The sequence below is a fragment of the Oncorhynchus mykiss genome, unplaced genomic scaffold (assembly GCF_013265735.2).
Source record: "Oncorhynchus mykiss isolate Arlee unplaced genomic scaffold, USDA_OmykA_1.1 un_scaffold_191, whole genome shotgun sequence".
NCBI lineage: Eukaryota > Metazoa > Chordata > Actinopteri > Salmoniformes > Salmonidae > Oncorhynchus > Oncorhynchus mykiss.
The window spans coordinates 261,921-282,389 of NW_023493677.1; the positions used below are offsets into that span (position 1 = coordinate 261,921).

The 20,469-nt window shown below is 53.0% G+C and overlaps 1 protein-coding gene across 1 annotated transcript; it reads left to right on the top strand.

The window, feature by feature from the left end:
- The first annotated feature begins 998 nt into the window (after window positions 1–998).
- Window positions 999–19,013, top strand: tmem243b (transmembrane protein 243, mitochondrial b). The gene is made up of 5 exons (XM_036972742.1): window positions 999–1,150; window positions 3,921–4,121; window positions 11,491–11,541; window positions 12,817–12,921; window positions 18,578–19,013. Exons 2-5 carry the CDS (start codon window positions 4,029–4,031, stop codon window positions 18,704–18,706), a joined length of 378 nt encoding a protein of 125 aa, XP_036828637.1. The 5' UTR covers window positions 999–1,150; window positions 3,921–4,028; the 3' UTR covers window positions 18,707–19,013.
- Window positions 19,014–20,469: the final 1,456 nt, after the last annotated feature.

Sequence of the window (20,469 nt, forward strand, 5' to 3'; positions counted from 1 at the left end):
CATAGAGCTGCTGAGCACATGTTCTGCTGCATGACATTCATGGTTATTCTATAAACATACATTTCTATATGAATGTTGTGTAAACTTGCATCCTCCTGGGTACTCCTGTGGGGGATATGGGGCTCAGTTAGAGTGGATTGAGAGCTGAACTGGTATGACCGTTAGCAGGTGGGTGAAACACTACAACTATTTGGGTTAAGTATTGGTCCTGACGAATATACTTACAACTCTACAATGATCATTCATATGATATGAAGATAACGACTGGATTTTCCACTGGTGTAAAGTATTTCAGTAAAATTACTGGAAAGTTCTACTTAAGTAGTTTTTCTGGGTATCTGTACTTTACTATTCATATTTTTTACAACTTTTACTTCACTACATCCCTAAAGACAATATTGTACTTTTTATTCCATACATTTTCCCTGACAACCCAAAGCACTCTTTACATTTTGAATGCTTAGCAGAACAGGAAAATTGTGAAATTTACACACTTATCAAGAGAATGCGTGGTCATCCCTACTGGGTATGTTCTGGCGGACTCACTAAACACATGTATGTTTTGTAAATAATGTCTGAGTGTTGGAGTGTGCCCCTGGCTATCCATACATTTTCAAAACAACAATTTATACTTTTACTTTTGATATTTAAGTATATTTTAGCAATGAAATGTACTTTTGATACTTAAGTATATTTAAACCAAATACTTTTAGACTTTTACTCAAGTAGTATTTTACTGGGTGACTTTTACTTAAGGTATTAAGGTATCTATACTTTTACTCAAGTATGACAAATTGGGTACTTTTTCCACCACTGGGATTTCCACAAAAATGTCTGCAGAATGGTGTCCTTAAACAAGGTTTGCATTAATATACACTCATCAAATCAATTAAAACAGACCCATTCATGCATGTGAAATAGGTTAGTACACTGTATTGAATCATGTCAACTCTTGCCGAAATGTGTACCGCCGTAATAAGATATTTTGCCTTTAAGAGTACTGTCACGTTCCCTTTAAGCTGCCCGGCTGTAATTTCTGGTTGAGCCGATCAGAATCATTTTGCTCCTGGAAGTTTTGGAGACACTGGATAAGTGACAAGTAGTTGACACATATTCATCTGAAACACAACCTCTTATTATGCTCTGACACGTAAGTACATTGAAACAAAGTAGACGTTTGGTTCAACCTTTGAAATAGGTGTTTTGAGCAGCTGATTGGAGCCGTCCTAGTAGTGTTATTGTTAGCGGACATGCTATCAGTAACAAACTGCCGTTAGATAACCAGCAGGCTTACCAGCTAGCCTTCTTCTATTAAACTCGTAGATGTTTTGTGAGCTTTGATGAGTGTTTAAAATGAATGTTAAATTAAGATCTGCGAGGTCAGCGCCCAACACAGCTAAACTAGCTAGCAAGCCTAACGACTACCAACTGTTAGCCGACTATTTACAAGTGATTTAGCTAGCCCGGTTGGTTTCCCGTTTGTCCTAGCCCGGTTGGTTTCCCGTATGTCCTAGTCGGTTGGTTTCCCGTATGTCCCAGCCCGGTTGGTTTCCCGTATGGTTTCCCGTATGTCCCAGCCCGGTTGGTTTCCCGTATGTCCTAGCCCGGTCCTAGCCGAGTTGGTTTCCCGTATGTCCTAGCCCGGTTGGTTTCCCGTATGTCCTAGCCCGGTTGGTTTCCCGTATGTCCTAGCCCGGTTGGTTTCCCGTATGTCCTAGCCCGGTTGGTTTCCCGTATGTCCTAGCCCGGTTGGTTTCCCGTATGTCCTAGCCCGGTTGGTTTCCCGTATGTCCTAGCCCGGTTGGTTTCCCGTATGTCCTAGCCCGGTTGGTTTCCCGTATGTCCTAGCCCGGTTGGTTTCCCGTATGTCCTAGCCCGGTTGGTTTCCCGTATGTCCTAGACGGTTGGTTTCCCGTATGTCCTAGCCGGCTGGTTTCCCGTATGTCCTAGCCCGGCTGGTTTCCCGTATGTCCTAGCCCGGTTGGTTTCCCGTATGTCCTAGTCGGTTGGTTTCCCGTATGTCCTAGTCGGTTGGTTTCCCGTATGTCCTAGCCCGGTTGGTTTCCCGTATGTCCTAGCCTGGTTGGTTTTCCGTATGGTTTCCCGTATGTCCCAGCCCGGTTGGTTTCCCGTATGTCCTAGCCCGGTTGGTTTCCTGTATGTCCTAGCCCGGTTGGTTTCCCGTATGTCCTAGCCCGGTCAGTGAAAATAAGAATGTGTTCTTAACTGACTTGCCTAGTTAAATAAAGATATTTTTAAAAAATTACATCAGCAAATCGGCGCCCAAAAATACAGATTTCCGATTGTTATAAAAACTTGAAATCGGCCCTGATTAATCGGTCAACCTCTAGTTACTACTGCATTGTCAGAACTAGAAGCACAAGCATTTCGCTACACTCGTATTAACATCTGCTAACCATGTGTATGTGACAAATAAAATTTGATTTGGGGCGGCAGGTAGCCCGGCAGGTTGGGGCGGCAGGTAGCCCGGCAGGTTGGGGCGGCAGGTAGCCCGGCAGGTTGGGGCGGCAGGTAGCCCGGCAGGTTGGGGCGGCAGGTAGCCCGGCAGGTTGGGGCGACAGGTAGTCCGGCGGTTGGGGAGGCAGGTAGCCCGGCAGGTTGGGGCGGCAGGTAGCCCGGCAGGTTGGGGCGGCAGGTAGCCCGGCAGGTTGGAGAGGCAGGTATCTGTCATTCTGCCCCTGAACAAGGCAGTTAACCCACTGTTCCCCGGTAGGCAGGTCATTGTCAAATAAAATATTTAACTGACTTGCCTAGTTAAATAAAGGTAAAAAAAATTATATATATATATATATATATATATAAAAATGTTTGTAACTAGCAAGGCCATTTAGACTCCGGTTGGGGGATTGCTGTTGTTTTCAGTGTAGCTGTTCACATGATCCCATGCAGCAGCTCTTAGGGTTATGATGTGTTATGTAGCCCAGGCTGGGATGGAGCTGGAGGCTAGAGAGTAGCAGCTAGTTCCCATGTCATAATGGACCTCTTGTTTCTTGTGGGTTTGGAGCACAAAGCTGCCTCAGGAATTCTGCCTTTTCACCCAGAATGTTGTTGCAATAGGAAACAGTCTCTGCTCTCTGGCCTAGAATGGTCTTCTGCACCGTGCAGTAACATACTGCTGGGCTAGAGCTGGGCTAGGGTAGGGCTGGGATAGGGCTAGAGCTAGGGAAGAGCTGGGCTAGGGCTTAGGCTAGAGCTGGGCTAGGGTAGGGCTGGGATAGGGCTAGAGCTAGGGTAGAGCTGGGCTAGGGCTTAGGGTAGAGCTGGCCTAGAATGGTCTTCTGCACCGTGCAGTAACATACTGCTGGGCTAGGGGTAGAGCTGGGGTAGGGTAGGGCTGGGCTAGAGCTAGGGTAGGGCTAGAGCTAGGGTAGGGCTGGGCTAGGCTAGAGCTGGGCTAGAGCTAGGGTAGAGCTAGAGTAGAGCTGGGCTAGAGCTAGGGTAGGGCTGAGCTAGGGTAGGGATGGGCTAGAGCTGGGCTATGGCTGGGGTAGAGCTGAGCTAGAATAGAGCTGGGCTAGAGCTAGGGTAGAGCTGGGGTAGAGCTAGGGTAGAGCTGGGCTGGGGTAGAGCTAGGGTAGAGCTGGGCTGGGATAGAGCTGGACTGGAGCTAGGGTAGAGCTGGGCTGGAGCTAGGGTAGAGCTGGACTGGAGCTAGGGTAGAGCTGGACTGGAGCTAGGGTGGAGCTGGGATAGAGAAGAAACATGACACAACGTCTAGGGGGGGATTTGGGATTGGGCCGGGGCTGGGGCCAGAGATGAGAGGGGATCAAGGAGAGAGAGGAGGTAAAGGAATAGGGGGAATCAGAAAGGGAAGTAGGGGAGGGGGTGTTTTAGCCAGTCCCTTTATGGGGTGAGGGACAGGCTATTAACTTCCCTCTCCTATTCCTCCCACCCTTCAGGTCAGGCATCTGGTTGGCTGGCCCTGCTTCCTGTCCGGTAAGGCCTGCCCCTGTGGAGCCACTAGCATGCAGTTCCTCTGTGTGTCCATGGGGTGGAGCTGCTGAGCCATGGATGACTTCACTACCAATGATTTCACCACCAGAACATATGGCACCAGCGGCCTTGACAACAGACTGCTGTTTGGAGAAACCTCTGCTCGGGTACGCCTGCTGTGTGTGTGTGTGTGTGTGTACGGCTGTTGCGGTGACCATATTACCGCCACACGCACAGTCTTGAGTCTCCTCTTCTGCACTCTGGACATGCGTTGGTAGTACCTAACTCACTAACAACCATCAGGACCTAATGGCTCCATGTCCCTCTAACCATCGGGTCCTAATGGCTCCATGTCCCTCTAACCATCGGGTCCTAATGGCTGCATGTCCCTCTAACCATCAGGTCCTAAGGGCTCCATGTCCCTCTAACCATCTGGTCCTAATGGCTCCATGTCCCTCTAACCATCAGGTCCTAATGGCTCCATGTCCCTCTAACCATCAGGTCCTAATGGCTCCATGTCCCTCTAACCATCAGGTCATAATGGCTCCATGTCCCTCTAACCATCAGGTCCTAATGGCTCCATGTCCCTCTAACCATCGGGTCCTAATGGCTCTATGTCCCTCTAACCATCGGGTCCTAATGGCTCCGTGTCCCTCTAACCATCGGGTCCTAATGGCTCCATGTCCCTCTAACCATCAGGTCCTAATGGCTCCATGTCCCTCTAACCACTCTGACATCAATGACAATCAAACACTTATCATCACAACAGTATCATGCTTTTACAACTCACCTCACTGTGATGATCAATTTGAAGAAAGAAGTTCAACAGCAGGTTGAACCAGTGTATAACATGGTCGTTGTGGATGCTGTTCCAAAGCCCAACACAATGAAATGGACAGTGCTTTCTAAGGTGATGATTAATTCAGAACACCCATAGACCATCTGACAGCTCATTCATAGGCCTGTATATGAGCCCCCACCCCCCCCCAAAAAATGAATTAAAATAATGATTGTGCTGTTATACAATACATATCGCATATTGCACATGGCAGAAAAACATTTTAAAAAACTGATTTAAGATTTAAGATGTACATAACTGGTCGAGCCTATACTCCAACATGTCTATCCATGAGTCTGGGAGAGAACGGTCCCACAGTTGACAGTGCATGTCAGAGCAAAACCCAAGCCATGAGGTTGAAGGAATTGTCCGTAGAGAGAGGATTGTGTCGAGACACAGATCTGGGGAAGGATACCCAAACATTTCTGCAGCACTGAAGGCTCCAAGAACACAGTGGCCTCCATCATTCTTAAATGGAAGAAGTTTGGAACCACAAAGACTCTTCCTAGAGCTGGCCGCCTGGCCAAACTGAGCAATCGAGGGAGAAGAGCCTTGGTCAAGGAGGGGACCAAGAACCCGATGGTCACTGACAGATCACCTAGAGTTCCTCTTTGGACATGGGAGAACCTTCAAGATGGACAACCTTCTCTGCAGAACTCCACCAATCAGGCTTGGTTGGTCAGACGGAAGCCACTCCTCAGTAAAAGGCACATGACAGCCCGCTTGGAGTTGGCAAAAGGCACCTAAAGACTCAGACCATGAGAAACAAGATTCTCTGGTTTGATGAAACCAAGATTGAACTCTTTGGCCTGAATGCCAAGCCTCACGTCTGGAGGAAACCTGTCACCATACCTACTGCGAAGCATGATGGTGGCAGCATCATGCTGTGGGGACGTCAGGATTGAGGGAAAGATGAATGGAGGAAAGTACCTTGAGGAAAACCTGCTCAGGTCCTCAGACTGGGGCGAAGGTGCAACTTCTGGACAAGTCTCAATGTCCATGAGTGGCCCAGCCAGAGCCTGGACTTAAACCCGATTTGAACATCTCTGGAGAGACCAGAAAATAGCTGTGCAGCAACGCTCCCCATCCAACCTGACAGAGATTGAGAGGATCTGCAGAGAATAATGGGAGAAACTCCCTAAATACAGGTGTGCCAAGCTTGTAGCGTCAGACCCAAGAAGACTCAAGGCTGTAATTGCTGCCAAAGGTGCTTCAACAAAGTACTGAGTAAAGGGTCTGAATACTAATGTAAATGTTATATTTCCAATTTTGTTATTGTAGCAAATGTATATCTAAACCTGTTTTATGCTTTGTCGTCATAGGGTATTGTGTGTGGATTGAGGGGAAAAAACTATTGAATCAATTGTAGAATAAGGCTGTAACCTAACAATGTGGAAAAAGTTGAGGGGTCTGAATACTTTCCAAATGCACTGTATTAGTAAAGACCAGATTAAATTGTGAATAGTCAGATGGGTGACAATATGATCAGTTGATGTGCGAACCGCATGTGTAGCCTTAAGGAACAGAGGGCAAGCTTTCTCTGCAATGTTCTCAAATTATCAACAGCCTAGTCGCATCAAGCAGCCCATATGTGTTGTTTTTCTAGGTCATTCTAAGGTTTGTATCATTCAAAGCTACAGTTGCCAAATAACTCTGAACCTAGGGCATAGGACCTGTTCCAAATAACTCTGAACCTAGGGCATAGGACCTGTTCCAAATAACTCTGAACCTAGGGTATAGGACCTGTTCCAAATAACTCTGAACCTAGGGCATAGGACCTGTTCCAAATAACTCTGAACCTAGGGCATAGGACCTGTTCCAAATAACTCTGAACCTAGGGCATAGGACCTGTTTCAAATAACTCTGAACCTAGGGCATAGGACCTGTTCCAAATAACTCTGAACCTAGGGCATAGGACCTGTTCCAAATAACTCTGAACCTAGGGCATAGGACCTGTTCCAAATAACTCTGAACCTAGGGCATAGGACCTGTTCCAAATAACTCTGAACCTAGGGCATAGGACCTGTTCCAAATAACTCAATATGCCTTGGCTATTCCTTTTGTTTCACCTCCCACACATGCAGTGACCTCACCTGGTCTAAATGTCTCTAGAGACAAAACCTCTCATCGTCACTCAATGCCTAGGTTGACCTCTACTGTATTCACATCCTACCATACCCTTGGCTGTACATTATGCCTTGAATCTATTCTACCATGCCCAGAAATCTGCTCCCTTTACTCTGTTCTGAACGTACTAGACGATCAGTTATTTTAGCCTTTAGCCGTACCCTTATCCTACTCCTCCTTTGTTCCTTTTTTTATTTTATTTTTTTTTTTATTTCACCTTTATTTAACCAGGTAGGCTAGTAGAGAACAAGTTCTCATTTACAACTGCGACCTGGCCAAGATAAGGCATAGCAGTGTGAACAGACAACAACACAGAGTTACACATGGAGTAAACAATTAACAAGTCAATAACACAGTAGAAAAAAGGGGAGTCTATATATACATTGTGTGCAAAAGGCATGAGGTAGGCAAATAATTACAATTATGCAGATTAACACTGGAGTGATAAATGATCAGATGGTTATGTACAGGTAGAGATTGGTGTGCAAAAGAGCAGAAAAATAAAAATAAATAAATAAAAACAGTATGGGGATGAGGTAGGTGAAAATGGGTGGGCTATTTACCAATAGACTATGTACAGCTGCAGCGATCGGTTAGCTGCTCGGATAGCAGATGTTTGAAGTTGGTGAGGGAGATAAGTTCCTCTGGTGATGTGGAGGTTAATCCAGGCTCTGCAGTGTCTAGCTCCACTCCCATTCCCCAGACGCTATCATTTGTTGACTTCTGTAACCATAAAAGCCTTGGTTTCATGCATGTTAACATCAGAAGCCTCCTCCCTAAGTTTGTCTTACTCACTGCTTTAGCACACTCTGCCAACCAGGATGTCCTAGCCGTGTCTGAATCCTGGTTTAGGAAGGCCACCAAAAATCTTGAAATTTCCATCCCTAACTATAACATTTTCCGACAAGATAGAACTGCTAAAGGGGCGGAGTTGCAATCTACTGCAGAGACAGCCTGCATTGTTCTATCATACTATCCAGGTCTGTGCCCAAACAATTTGAGCTTCTACTTCTAAAAATCCACCTTACCAGAAACAAGTCTCTCACCGTTGCTGCTTGTTATAGACCACTTTCTGCCCCCAGCTGTGCCCTGGACACCATATGTGAATTGATTGCCCCCCGAGCTATCTTCCGAGCTTGTACTGTTAGGTGACCTAATCTGGGATATGTTTAACACCTCGGCCATCCTACAATCTGAGCTTGATGCCCTCAATCTCACACAAATTGTCAATGAACCTACCAGGTACAACCCCAAATCTGTAAACACGGGCACCCTCATAGATATCATCCTGACCAACCTGCCTTCTAAATACAACTCTGCTGTCTTCAACCAGGATCTCAGCGATCACTGCCTCATTGCCTGCGTCTGTAATGGGTCTGCGGTCAAACAACCACCCCTCATCACTGTCAAACGCTCCCTAAAACACTTCAGTGAGCAGGCCTTTCTAATCGACCTGGCCCAGGTATCCTGGAAGGATATTGACCTCATTCCGACAGTAGAAGATGCCTGGTTATTCTTTAAAAGTGCATTAAACATTCAAAAACATTTGAACCAGGAACAGATATAGTCCTTGGTTCACTCCAGACCTGACTGCCCTTGACCAGCACAAAAACATCCTGTGGCGTTCTGCATTAGCATCGAATAGCCCCCGCGATATGCAACTTTTCAGGGAAGTTAGGAACCGATATACACAGGCAGCTAGGGAAGCAAAGGCTAGCTTTTTCAAACTGAAATTTGCATCCTATAGCACAATCTCCCAAAAGTTATGGGACACTGTAAAGTCCATGGAGAATAAGAGCACCTCCTCCCAGCTGCCCATTGCACTGAGGCTAGGAAACACTGTCACCACTGATAAATCCACTATAATTGAGAATTTCAATAAGCATTTTTCGACAGCTGGCCATGCTTTCCACCTGGCTACCCCTAAGAGACCTGCACCCCCCACAGCAACTTGCCAAAACCTCAATTTCTCCTACGCCCAAATCCAGATAGCTGATGTTCTGAAAGAGCTGCAAAATCTGGACCCCTACAAATCAGCTGGGCTAGACAATCTGGACCCCTACAAATCAGCTGGGCTAGACAATCTGGACCCCTACAAATCAGCTGGGCTAGACAATCTGGACCCCTACAAATCAGCTGGGCCAGACAATCTGGACCCCTACAAATCAGCCGGGCTAGACAATCTGGACCCCTACAAATCTGCTGGGCTAGACAATCTGGACCCTCTCTTTTTGAAATGATCCGCCGCATTTGTTGCAACCCCTATTACTAGCCTGTTCAACCTCTCTTTCGTATCGTCTGAGATCCCCAAAGATTGGAAAGCTGCCGCGGTCATCCCCCTCTTCAAAGGGGGAGACACTCTAGACCCAAACTGTTACAGACCTATATCCATCCTACCCTGCCTTTCTAAGGTGTTCGAAAGCCAAGTTAACAAACAGATCACCGACCATTTCGAATTCCACCGTACCTTTTCCGCTATGCAATCTGGTTTCCGAGCTGGTCATGGGTGCATCTCAGCCATGCTCAAGGTCCTAAACGATATCATAACAGCCATCGACAAAAGACAATACTGTGCAGCCGTCTTCATAGACCTGGCCGAGGTTTTCGACTCCATCAATCACCACATTCTTATCGGCAGACTTAACCACCTTGGTTTCTCAAATGACTGCTTCGCCTGGTTCACCAACTACTTCTCAGACGGAGTTCAGTGTGTCAAATCAGAGGACCTGTTGTCTGGACCTCTGGCAGTCTCTATGGGGGTGCTACAGGGTCGACTATTTTCTCGGGCCGACTATTTTCTCTGTATACATCAATGATGTCGCTCTTGCTGCTGGTGATTATCTGATCCACCTCTACGCAGATGACACCATTTTGTGTCGCTCTTGCTGCTAGTGACACCATTTTGTGTCCTTCTGGCCCTTCTTTGGACACCGTTAACTAACCTCCAGACGAGCTTCAATACCAGACAACTCTCCTTCCGTGGCCTCCAACTGCTCTTAAATGCAAGTAAAACTAAATGCATGCTCTTCAACCGATCGCTGCCCGCACCTGCCCGCCCGTCCAGCAACACTACTCTGGACGGTTCTGACTTAGAATATGTGGACAACTATAAATACCTAGGTGTCTGGTTAGACTGTAAACTCTCCTTCCAGACTCACATTAAGCATCTCCAATACAAAATTTAATCTAGAATCGGCCTCCTATTTCGCAATAAAGCATCCTTCATTCATGCTGCCAAACACACCCTCGTAAAACTGATCCTACCGATCTTTGACTTCGGCGATAAAATAGCCTCGAATTGCAAAAAAAATCACTGAGGCTGGAGACTCATATCTCCCTCACTAGCTTTAAGCATCGGCTGTCAGAGCAGCTCACAGATCACTGCACCTGTACACAGCCCATCTGTAAATAGCCCATCCAACTACCTCATCCCCATACTGTATTAATTAATTTTTTTACTCCTTTGCACCCCAGTATCTCTACTTGCACATTCATGTTCTATACATCTATCACTCCAGTGTTTAATTGCTATATTGTAATTACTTCGCCACTACAGCCTATTTATTGCCTTAACTCCCTAATCTTACCTCATTTGCAAACACTGTATATAGATGTTTTTCCTATTGTGTTATGGACTGTACGTTTATTCCATGTGTAACTCTGTGTTTATGTCGCACTGCTTTGCTTTATCTTGGCCAGGTTGCAGTTGTAAATGAGAACTTGTTCTCAACTGGCCTACCTGGTTAAATAAAGGTGTTCTCAACTGGCCTACCTGGTTAAATAAAGGTAGAAAAAAAATAGGGCATTGGATCTGTTTCAAATAACTCAATCTAGGGCATAGGATCTGTTTCATATAACTCAATCTAGGGCATAGGATCTGTTTCATATAACTCAATCTAGGGCATAGGATCTGTTTCATATAACTCAATCTAGGGCATAGGATCTGTTTCAAATAACTCAATCTAGGGCATAGGATCTGTTTCAAATAACTCAATCTAGGGCATAGGATCTGTTTTATATAACTCAATCTAGGGCATAGGATCTGTTTCAAGTAAACACTTTTACACTCAACATAGCCACTTTATATGTGGCTCTGCTCCGGAATGGGAAAAATATCCTTTTCTATGTTATTCAGCTAAATTATATTCTTCCTACTATAAAATCACATGTAAAACAATGACGCAGGACTTCTAAGCATATCTTGTCAGCCCAATGAACAAGCCTACAGCCTATGACAGAGCATAGCCCTTTAACATAGTAGACCAGCTCATATTCTGTCCTTCTGAAATACATTTTCTTCATCATGTTTCTTTTAACCTGTCTAAAATCAATAATGGATTTATTGTGACGGTGTTTATTAAAATATATTTATTAGACTTTTCAAAATGTAGATGTTCCAATCAGCGGCTTGTATGTGTGGAGGCCTGGAGATGTTAAACATGTTTATGTTAATTAACGGTCAATTAACGTGAGACCAGCAGTCTGTTGCATGACTAACTGGCTGACAAAATGTCATGACCGCCACAGTGTGTTATTGGCTTGTCTCATGTAATGTCCTCTTTCCCTTGCAGGACAGAGCCATCAACCTGGTGGTTGGAGGACTGACATCCCTGCTCGTTGTAGTAAGTACCCCTGGACTGTCTCCACATGTTGTTACAGCCTGAATTTAAAATGGATTACATTCAAAGTTTTGTGTCACTGACCTACACACAATACCCCATAATGGTATTGTGTTTTTAGACATTTTTTACAAATTTTAATAAAAAATGAGAAGCTGGAATGTTTTGTACGTTTTCAACCACTTTGTTATGGCCTAAATAAGTTCAGGAGTAAAAATGTGCTTAACAAGTCACACAAGTTGGACTCACACTGTACAGTAATACTGTTAAACATGAATGACTACACTAGCCTAGCGAAAGGTTGCTGGATTGAGTCCCTGAGCTGACAAGGTAAACATCTGTTGTTCTGCCCCTGAACAAGGCAGTTAACCCACTGTTCCTAGGTTGTCATTGTGTTCTTGGTTCCTCCCGGGTGGTGCAGTGGTCAAAGGCACTGGCACTCGCTGTGCCACCAGAGATTCCGGGTTCGAGCTCAGGCTCTGTCGCAGCCGGCCATGACCGGGAGGTCCACGGGGCGATGCACAATTGGCCCAGCGTTGGCCGGGAGGGATATCCTTGTCTCATCGCGCACTAGCGACTCCTGTGGCGGACCGGGTGCAGTGCACCCTGACCAGGTCGTCAGGTATGGTGTTTGGATGTGCATTGTGTCAAGAAGCAGTGCGGCTTGGTTGGGTTGTCTTTCGGAGGACGCATGGCTCTCGACCTTCGCCTCTCCCGAGTCCGTACGGGAGTTGCAGCGATGAGACAAGACTGTAACTACCAATTTGATATCAGGAAATTGGGAAGAAAAAAGGCTTTGTTCTTAACTTGCCTAATAAAAAAAAGGAATTGGGAGAGGAAATGGTAGAATGATGATATACTGGGAAAGATGGGTTGATCTGTGGCCTTCTGAAGGGTGATCTGTGGCCTTCTGAAGGGTGATCTGTGGCCTTCTGAAGGGTGATCTGTGGCTGTCTGAAGGGTGATCTGTGGCCTTCTGAAGGGTGATCTGTGGCCTTCTGAAGGGTGATCTGTGGCCTTCTGAAGGGTGATCTGTGGCCTTCTGAAGGGTGATCTGTGGCCTTCTGAAGGGTGATCTGTGGCCTTCTGAAGGGTGGAGTGAACACATACTTGAAATATTTCAGGTCCTCCAATGAGGGGTGAGGATGTGATTGATTCAGGTTCTCCACAGTGTACTGGTCCTGGTAGTTTCATGCTGACCAGATCACCCACTGATTTGAGGGGCCTTTTGTCTTGTTGTTTCAATTTGATTAGTTAGGTGGTGATTGTGTTCCCTAGGTAACAGTGATCAGTTCATTCCTGTTCCCATCGTTGCCTCCCTGGCCACTCAACGTCTTCTTGGCTTTCTGTATACTGCTGACCTGCGGCTCGGCCATGGTGCTGGTGAGTACACACTGCTTTCTTTGGGTCTGAAGAGGATAAATATCTCCCTCCTGTAGATCTTCTGGTACCGGCAGGGGGACGTGGGTTACGGTTAGGTACCGGCAGGGGGACGTGGGTTGGGTACCGGCAGGGGGAGGTGGGGTTGGGTACCGGCAGGGGGAGGTGGGGTTGGGTACCGGCAGGGGGACGTGGGGGTTGGGTACCGGCAGGGGGACGTGGGGGTTGGGTACCGGCAGGGGGACGTGGGGGTTGGGTACCGGCAGGGGGACGTGGGGGTTGGGTACCGGCAGGGGGACGTGGGGGTTGGGTACCGGCAGGGGGACGTGGGGGTTGGGTACCGGCAGGGGGACGTGGGGGTTGGGTACCGGCAGGGGGACGTGGGGTTGGGTACCGGCAGGGGGACGTGGGTTAGGTACCGGCAGGGGGACGTGGGTTACGGTTAGTTACCGACGGGGGGAGGTGGGTTAGGTACCGGCAGGGGGACTTGGGGTTAGGTACCGGCAGGGGGACTTGGGGTTGGGAACCGGCAGGGGGACGTGGGGGTGGGGTTGGGTAACGGCAGGGGGACGTGGGGGTGGGTACCGGCACCGGCAGGGGGACGTGGGGGTGGGTACCGGCAGGGGGACGTGGGGGTGGGTACCGGCAGGGGGACGTAGGGGTGGGGTACTGGCAGGGGAATGTGGGGTTGGGAACCAGCAGGGGGGGGTGGGGTTGGGTACCGGCAGGGGGACGTGGGGGTGGGGTTGGGTACCGGCAGGGAGACTTGGGGTGGGGTTGGGTACCGGCAGGGGGACTTGGGGTGGGGTTGGGTACCGGCAGGGGGACGTGGGGTTGGGTACCGGCAGGGGGACGTGGGGTTGGGTACCGGCAGGGGGACGTGGGGGTGGGGTTGGGTACCGGCAGGGAGACTTGGGGTGGGGTTGGGTACCGGCAGGGGGACTTGCGGTGGGGTTGGGTACCGGCAGGGGGACTTGGGGTGGGGTACCGGCAGGGGGACGTGGGGTTGGGAACCGGCAGGGGAACGTGGGGTTGGGAACCGGCAGGGGGACGTGGGGTCGGGAACCGGCAGGGGGACGTGGGGTCGGGAACCGGCAGGGGGACGTGGGGTCGGGTACCGGCAGGAGGACGTGGGGTTGGGTACCGGCAGGGGGACGTGGGGTTGGGTACCGGCAGGGAGACGTGGGGTTGGGTACCGGCAGGGGGGGTTGGGTTGGGTACCGGCAGGGGGGGTTGGTTTGGGTACCGGCAGGGGGACTTGGGGTTGGGAACCGGCAAGGGGACGTGGGGGTGGGGTTGGGTAACGGCAGGGGGACGTGGGGGTGGGTACCGGCAGGGTGATGTGGGTTAGGTACCGGCAGGGGGACGTGGGGGTAGGTACCGGCAGGGGGACGTGGGGGTGGGTACCGGCAGGGGGACGTAGGGGTGGGGTACTAGCAGGGGAATGTGGGGTTGGGAACCGGCAGGGGGACGTGGGGGTGGGAACCGGCAGGGGGACGTGGGGGTGGGGTTGGGTACCGGCAGGGGGACGTGGGGGTGGGGTTGGGTACCGGCAGGGAGACTTGGGGTGGGGTTGGGTACCGGCAGGGGGACTTGGGGTGGGGTACCGGCAGGGGGACTTGGGGTGGGGTACCGGCAGGGGGACTTGGGGTGGGGTACCGGCAGGGGGACTTGGGGTGGGGTACCGGCAGGGGGACTTGGGGTGGGGTACCGGCAGGGGGACTTGGGGTGGGGTACCGGCAGGGGGACTTGGGGTGGGGTACCGGCAGGGGAACGTGGGGTTGGGAACCGGCAGGGGAACGTGGGGTTGGGAACCGGCAGGGGGACGTGGGGTTGGGAACCGGCAGGGGGACGTGGGGTTGGGAACCGGCAGGGGGACGTAGGGGTGGGGTACTAGCAGGGGAATGTGGGGTTGGGAACCGGCAGGGGGACGTGGGGGTGGGGTTGGGAACCGGCAGGGGGACGTGGGGGTGGGGTTGGGAACCGGCAGGGGGACGTGGGGGTGGGGTTGGGTACCGGCAGGGGGACGTGGGGGTGGGGTTGGGTACCGGCAGGGGGACGTGGGGGTGGGGTTGGGTACCGGCAGGGAGACTTGGGGTGGGGTACCGGCAGGGGGACTTGGGGTGGGGTACCGGCAGGGGAACGTGGGGTTGGGAACCGGCAGGGGAACGTGGGGTTGGGAACCGGCAGGGGGACGTGGGGGTGGGAACCGGCAGGGGAACGTGGGGTTGGGTACCGGCAGGGGGACTTGGGGTGGGGTACCGGCAGGGGGACTTGGGGTGGGGTACCGGCAGGGGAACGTGGGGTTGGGTACCGGCAGGGGGACGTGGGGTTGGGAACCGGCAGGGGGACGTGGGGTTGGGAACCGGCAGGGGGACGTGGGGGTTGGGAACCGGCAGGGGGACGTGGGGTTGGGTAACGGCAGGGGGACGTGGGGGTGGGTACCGGCAGGGTGACGTGGGTTAGGTACCGGCAGGGGGACGTGGGGGTGGGTACCGGCAGGGGGACGTAGGGGTGGGGTACTAGCAGGGGAATGTGGGGTTGGGAACCGGCAGGGGGACGTGGGGGTGGGGTTGGGAACCGGCAGGGGGACGTGGGGTTGGGAACCGGCAGGGGGACGTGGGGGTGGGGTTGGGTAACGGCAGGGGGACGTGGGGGTTGGTACCGGCAGGGTGACGTGGGTTAGGTACCGGCAGGGGGACGTGGGGGTGGGTACCGGCAGGGGGACGTGGGGGTGGGGTACTAGCAGGGGAATGTGGGGTTGGGAACCGGCAGGGGGACGTGGGGTTGGGAACCGGCAGGGGGACGTGGGGGTGGGGTTGGGTACCGGCAGGGGGACGTGGGGGTGGGTACCGGCAGGGAGACTTGGGGTGGGGTTGGGTACCGGCAGGGGGACTTGGGGTGGGGTACCGGCAGGGGAACGTGGGGTTGGGAACCGGCAGGGGGACGTGGGGGTGGGTACCGGCAGGGGGAGGTGGGGTTGGGTACCGGCGGGGGGACGTGGGGGTGGGTACCGACGTGGGGGTGGGTACCGGCGGGGGGACGTGGGGGTGGGTACCGGCAGGGGGACGTGGGGGTGGGTACCGGTTGGGTACCGGCAGGGGGACGTGGGGGTGGGTACCGGCTAGGTACCGACGGGGGGACGTGGGGGTGGGTACCGGCAGGGGGACGTGGGGGTGGGTACCGGTTAGGTACCGACGGGGGGAGGTGGGGGTGGGTACCGGCGGGGGGACGTGGGGGTGGGTACCGGCGGGGGGACGTGGGGGTGGGTACCGGCAGGGGGACGTGGGTTGGGTACCGGCAGGGGGACGTGGGTTGGGTACCGGCAGGGGGACGTGGGGGTGGGAATCGGCAGGGTGACGTGGGGTTGGGAATCGGCAGGGGGACGTGGGGGTGGGTACCGGTTAGGTACCGACGGGGGGACGTGGGGGTGGGTACCGGCGGGGGGACGTGGGGGTGGGTACCGGCAGGGGGACGTGGGGGTGGGTACCGGCAGGGGGACGTGGGGGTGGGTACCGGCAGGGTGACGTGTGTTGGGTACCGGCAGGGGGACGTGGGGGTGGGTACCGGCAGGGGGACGTGGGGGTGGGTACCGGCAGGGTGACGTGGGTTGGGTACCGACGTGGGGGTGGGTACCGGCAGGGGGACGTGGGGGTGGGTACCGGCAGGGGGACGTGGGGGTGGGTACCGGCAGGGGGACGTGGGTTGGGTACCGGCAGGGGGACGTGGGTGTGGGTATCGGCAGGGGGACGTGGGTGTGGGTATCGGCAGGGGGACGTGGGGGTGGGTACCGGCAGGGGGACGTGGGTGTGGGTATCGGCAGGGGGACGTGGGGGTGGGTACCGGCAGGGGGACGTGGGGGTGGGTACCGGCAGGGTGACGTGGGTTGGGTACCGGCAGGGGGAGGTGGGTTGGGTACCGGCAGGGGGAGGTGGGTTGCGTACCGGCAGGAGGACGTGGGGGTGGGGTTGGGTACCGGCAGGGGGACTTGGGGTTAAGTTTGGGTACCGACAGGGGGACTTGGGGTTAGGTACCGGCAGGGGGACTTTGGGGTGGGGTAGCGGCAGGTGAACGTGGGTTAGGGTTGGGTACCGGCAGGTGGACTTGGGGTGGGGTGGGGAACCGGCAGGTGGACTTGGGGTGGGGTGGGGAGGGGAACCGGCAGGTGGACTTGGGGTGGGGTTGGGGAACCGGCAGGTGGACTTGGGGTGGGGTTGGGTACCGGCAGGGGGACTTGGGGTTAGGGTTGGGTACCGGCAGGGGGACTTGGGGTTAGGTTTGGGTACCGGCAGGGCGACTTGGGGTTAGGTTTGGGTACCGGCAGGGCGACTTGGGGTTAGGTTTGGGTACCGGCAGGGCGACTTGGGGTTAGGTACCGGCAGGGGGACTTGGGGTTAGGTACCGGCAGGGGGACTTGGGGTTAGGTACCGGCAGGGGGAGGTGGGTTGGGTACCGGCAGGAGGACGTGGGGGTGGGGTTGGGTACCGGCAGGGGGACGTGGGGGTGTGGTTGGCTACCGGCGGGGGGAGGTGGGGGTGTGGTTGGCTACCGGCGGGGGGAGGTGGGTTAGGTACCGACGGGGGGAGGTGGGGTTGGGTACCGGCGGGGGGAGGTGGGGTTGGGTACCGGCGGGGGGAGGTGGGGTTGGGTACCGGCGGGGGGAGGTGGGGTTGGGTACCGGCGGGGGGAGGTGGGGTTGGGTACCGGCAGGGGGGGTTGGGTACCGGCAGGGGGACGTGGGGTGGGGGTGGGTACCGGCAGGGGGACTTGGGGTGGGGTACTGGCAGGGGAATGTGGGGTTGGGAACCGGCAGGGGGACGTGGGGGTGGGGTTGGGTACCGGCAGGGGGACGTGGGGGTGGGTACCGGCAGGGGGACATGGGGTACTGGCAGGGGGACTTGCGGTTGGGTACCGGCAGGGGGACTTGGGGTGGGGTTGGGTACCTGCAGAGGGACTTGGGGTTAGGTTTGGGTACCGGCAGGGGGACTTGGGGTGAGGTTTGGGTACCGGCAGGGGGACTTGGGGTTAAGTTTGGGTACCGACAGGGGGACTTGGGGTTAGGTACCGGCAGGGGGACTTTGGGGTGGGGTAGCGGCAGGTGAACGTGGGTTAGGGTTGGGTACCGGCAGGTGGAATTGGGGTGGGGAACCGGCAGGTGGGGTTGGGGAACCGGCAGGTGGACTTGGGGTGGGGTTGGGTACCGGCAGGAAGGGGTCGGGTTGGGTACTGGCAGGGGGACTTGGGGTTGGGTACCGGCATGGGGACTTGGGGTTGGGTACCGGCAGGGGGACTTGGGGTTGGGTACCGGCAGGGGGACTTGGGGTTAGGGTTGGGTACCGGCAGGGGGACTTTGGGTTAGGGTTGGGTACCGGCAGGGGGACTTGGGGTTAGGTTTGGGTACCGGCAGGGCGACTTGGGGTTAGGTTTGGGTACCGGCAGGGCGACTTGGGGTTAGGTTTGGGTACCGGCAGGGCGACTTGGGGTTAGGTACCGGCAGGGCGACTTGGGGTTAGGTACCGGCAGGGGGACTTGGGGTTAGGTACCGGCAGGGGGACTTGGGGTTAGGTACCGGCAGGGGGACTTGGGGTTAGGTACCGGCAGGGGGACTTGGGGTTAGGTACCGGCAGGGTTTAGGCTGACTGTCGTCTTCCTCCTGTAGATTGTCTGGTACCGGCAGGGGGACTTGGATCCGAAGTTCAGGAAGTTAATCTACTACATGCTGGCCTCCATCATGCTGCTGTGTCTCTGTGCTAACCTGTACTACCACGACGTGGGCAGAGGGACGTGAGACTGGACATGCCTTACTCACCCTTACTGCCACACACCGTCCCTGACTGGACTAGTGGAACCAGTTCTACCAGGAAGATGATGGACCTGCCCAGAACCAGTTCCGGTGGTGGGGCCCACATTCCACACAGGCACAAGGAGGACAGACAGTTTCCAGACAAGTGACTGTCCACCAATCGTAGTCAAGTGACTGTTTCTATTCCACAGATCATCTGACCACTCAGCTCTGCACAGCTTCACTTTAGGATTATTCAGACCATTTGTTGCTTTTTTATTTAGTATTTTATGCAATAAATAATCATATCCTGTCTGGCCTGTGAGTTGTTGTTCCTGCACCTCTGTCATAAGCTTTGTTGATAGCTGGCATCTCCTATGTCTTCTTCTTGGCCACATTCTGATTGTCCCACATTTTCAGAAAAGTGTCTCCACATGGTATTAAAATGTCTCTTATCCACTGTCTACGCATTGTGACCAGATTTCCTGATCCCTCCTTGTGTGCAAGTTATTTGACAGATTATTTATTTTACTTTGGCTGCGTTTAGTCAGCCTAATTCTGATGTTTTACCCAGGTATTGGCAAAAGAGCTGCTCTGATTGGTTAAAAGATGAGACTTGTGCTGCCTGTGCACCTGACTACCTCCGGAGGAGGTCAGTAGCCCTCCCAGTGATGTTTCAGGCCTCTGGTAGCCCTCCCAGTGATGTCTCAGGTAGCTCTCCCAGTGATGTCTCATGCCTCAGGTAGCCCTCCCAGTGATGTTTCATGCCTCAGGTAGCCCTCCCAGTGATGTCTCATGCCTCAGGTAGCCCTCCCAGTGATGTTTCATGCCTCAGGTAGCCCTCCCAGTGATGTCTCATGCCTCAGGTAGCCCTCCCAGTGATGTTTCATGCCTCAGGTAGCCCTCCCAGTGATGTCTCATGCCTCAGGTAGCCCTCCCAGTGATGTTTCATGCCTCAGGTAGCCCTCCCAGTGATGTCTCATGCCTCAGGTAGCCCTCCCAGTGATGTTTCATGCCTCTGGTAGCCCTCCCAGTGATGTCTCATGCCTCAGGTAGCCCTCCCAGTGATGCCTCAGGTAGCCCTCCCAGTGATGTCTCATGCCTCAGGTAGAGCCCTCCCAGTGATGTCTCATGCCTCTGGTAGCCCTCCCAGTGATGTCTCATGCCTCAGGTAGCCCTCCCAGTGATGTCTCATGCCTCTGGTAGCCCGTGAAAACCGCAATAATTTGCCATATTCTAATAATACTCATGTGCCAAGCTATCGCTACGGTCTTGTGAAACTTCCTTACATGTAACTTGCAACAATTTCAAAGATTTACAGTTATATGAACTCTAAGAAAGTCAGTCAATGGAAATAAATTCATCAGGACCTAATCTATGGATTTCACTTGACTGGGAATACAGATATGCATCTGTTGGTCACAGGTACCTTACAAAAACAAAACAGAAAAGCAGGGGCGTGGATCAGAGAACCAGTCAGTATCTGGTGTGACCACCATGTGTCGCGCTGCTTGAGGCAAATCTCCTTCACATAGAGTTGATAAGGCTGTTGATTGTGGAATGTGGTCCCACTCCTCTTCAATGACTGTGTGAAGTTCCTGGATATTGGCAGGAACTGGAACGCGTCGTCGATCCACAGCATCCAAACATACTCAATGGGTGACGTGTCTGGTGAGAATGGAAGAACTGGGACATTTTCAGCTTCCAGTAATTGTGTTCAGATCCTTGCAGCATGTGGCCGTGCTTTATCATGCTGAAACATGAGGTGA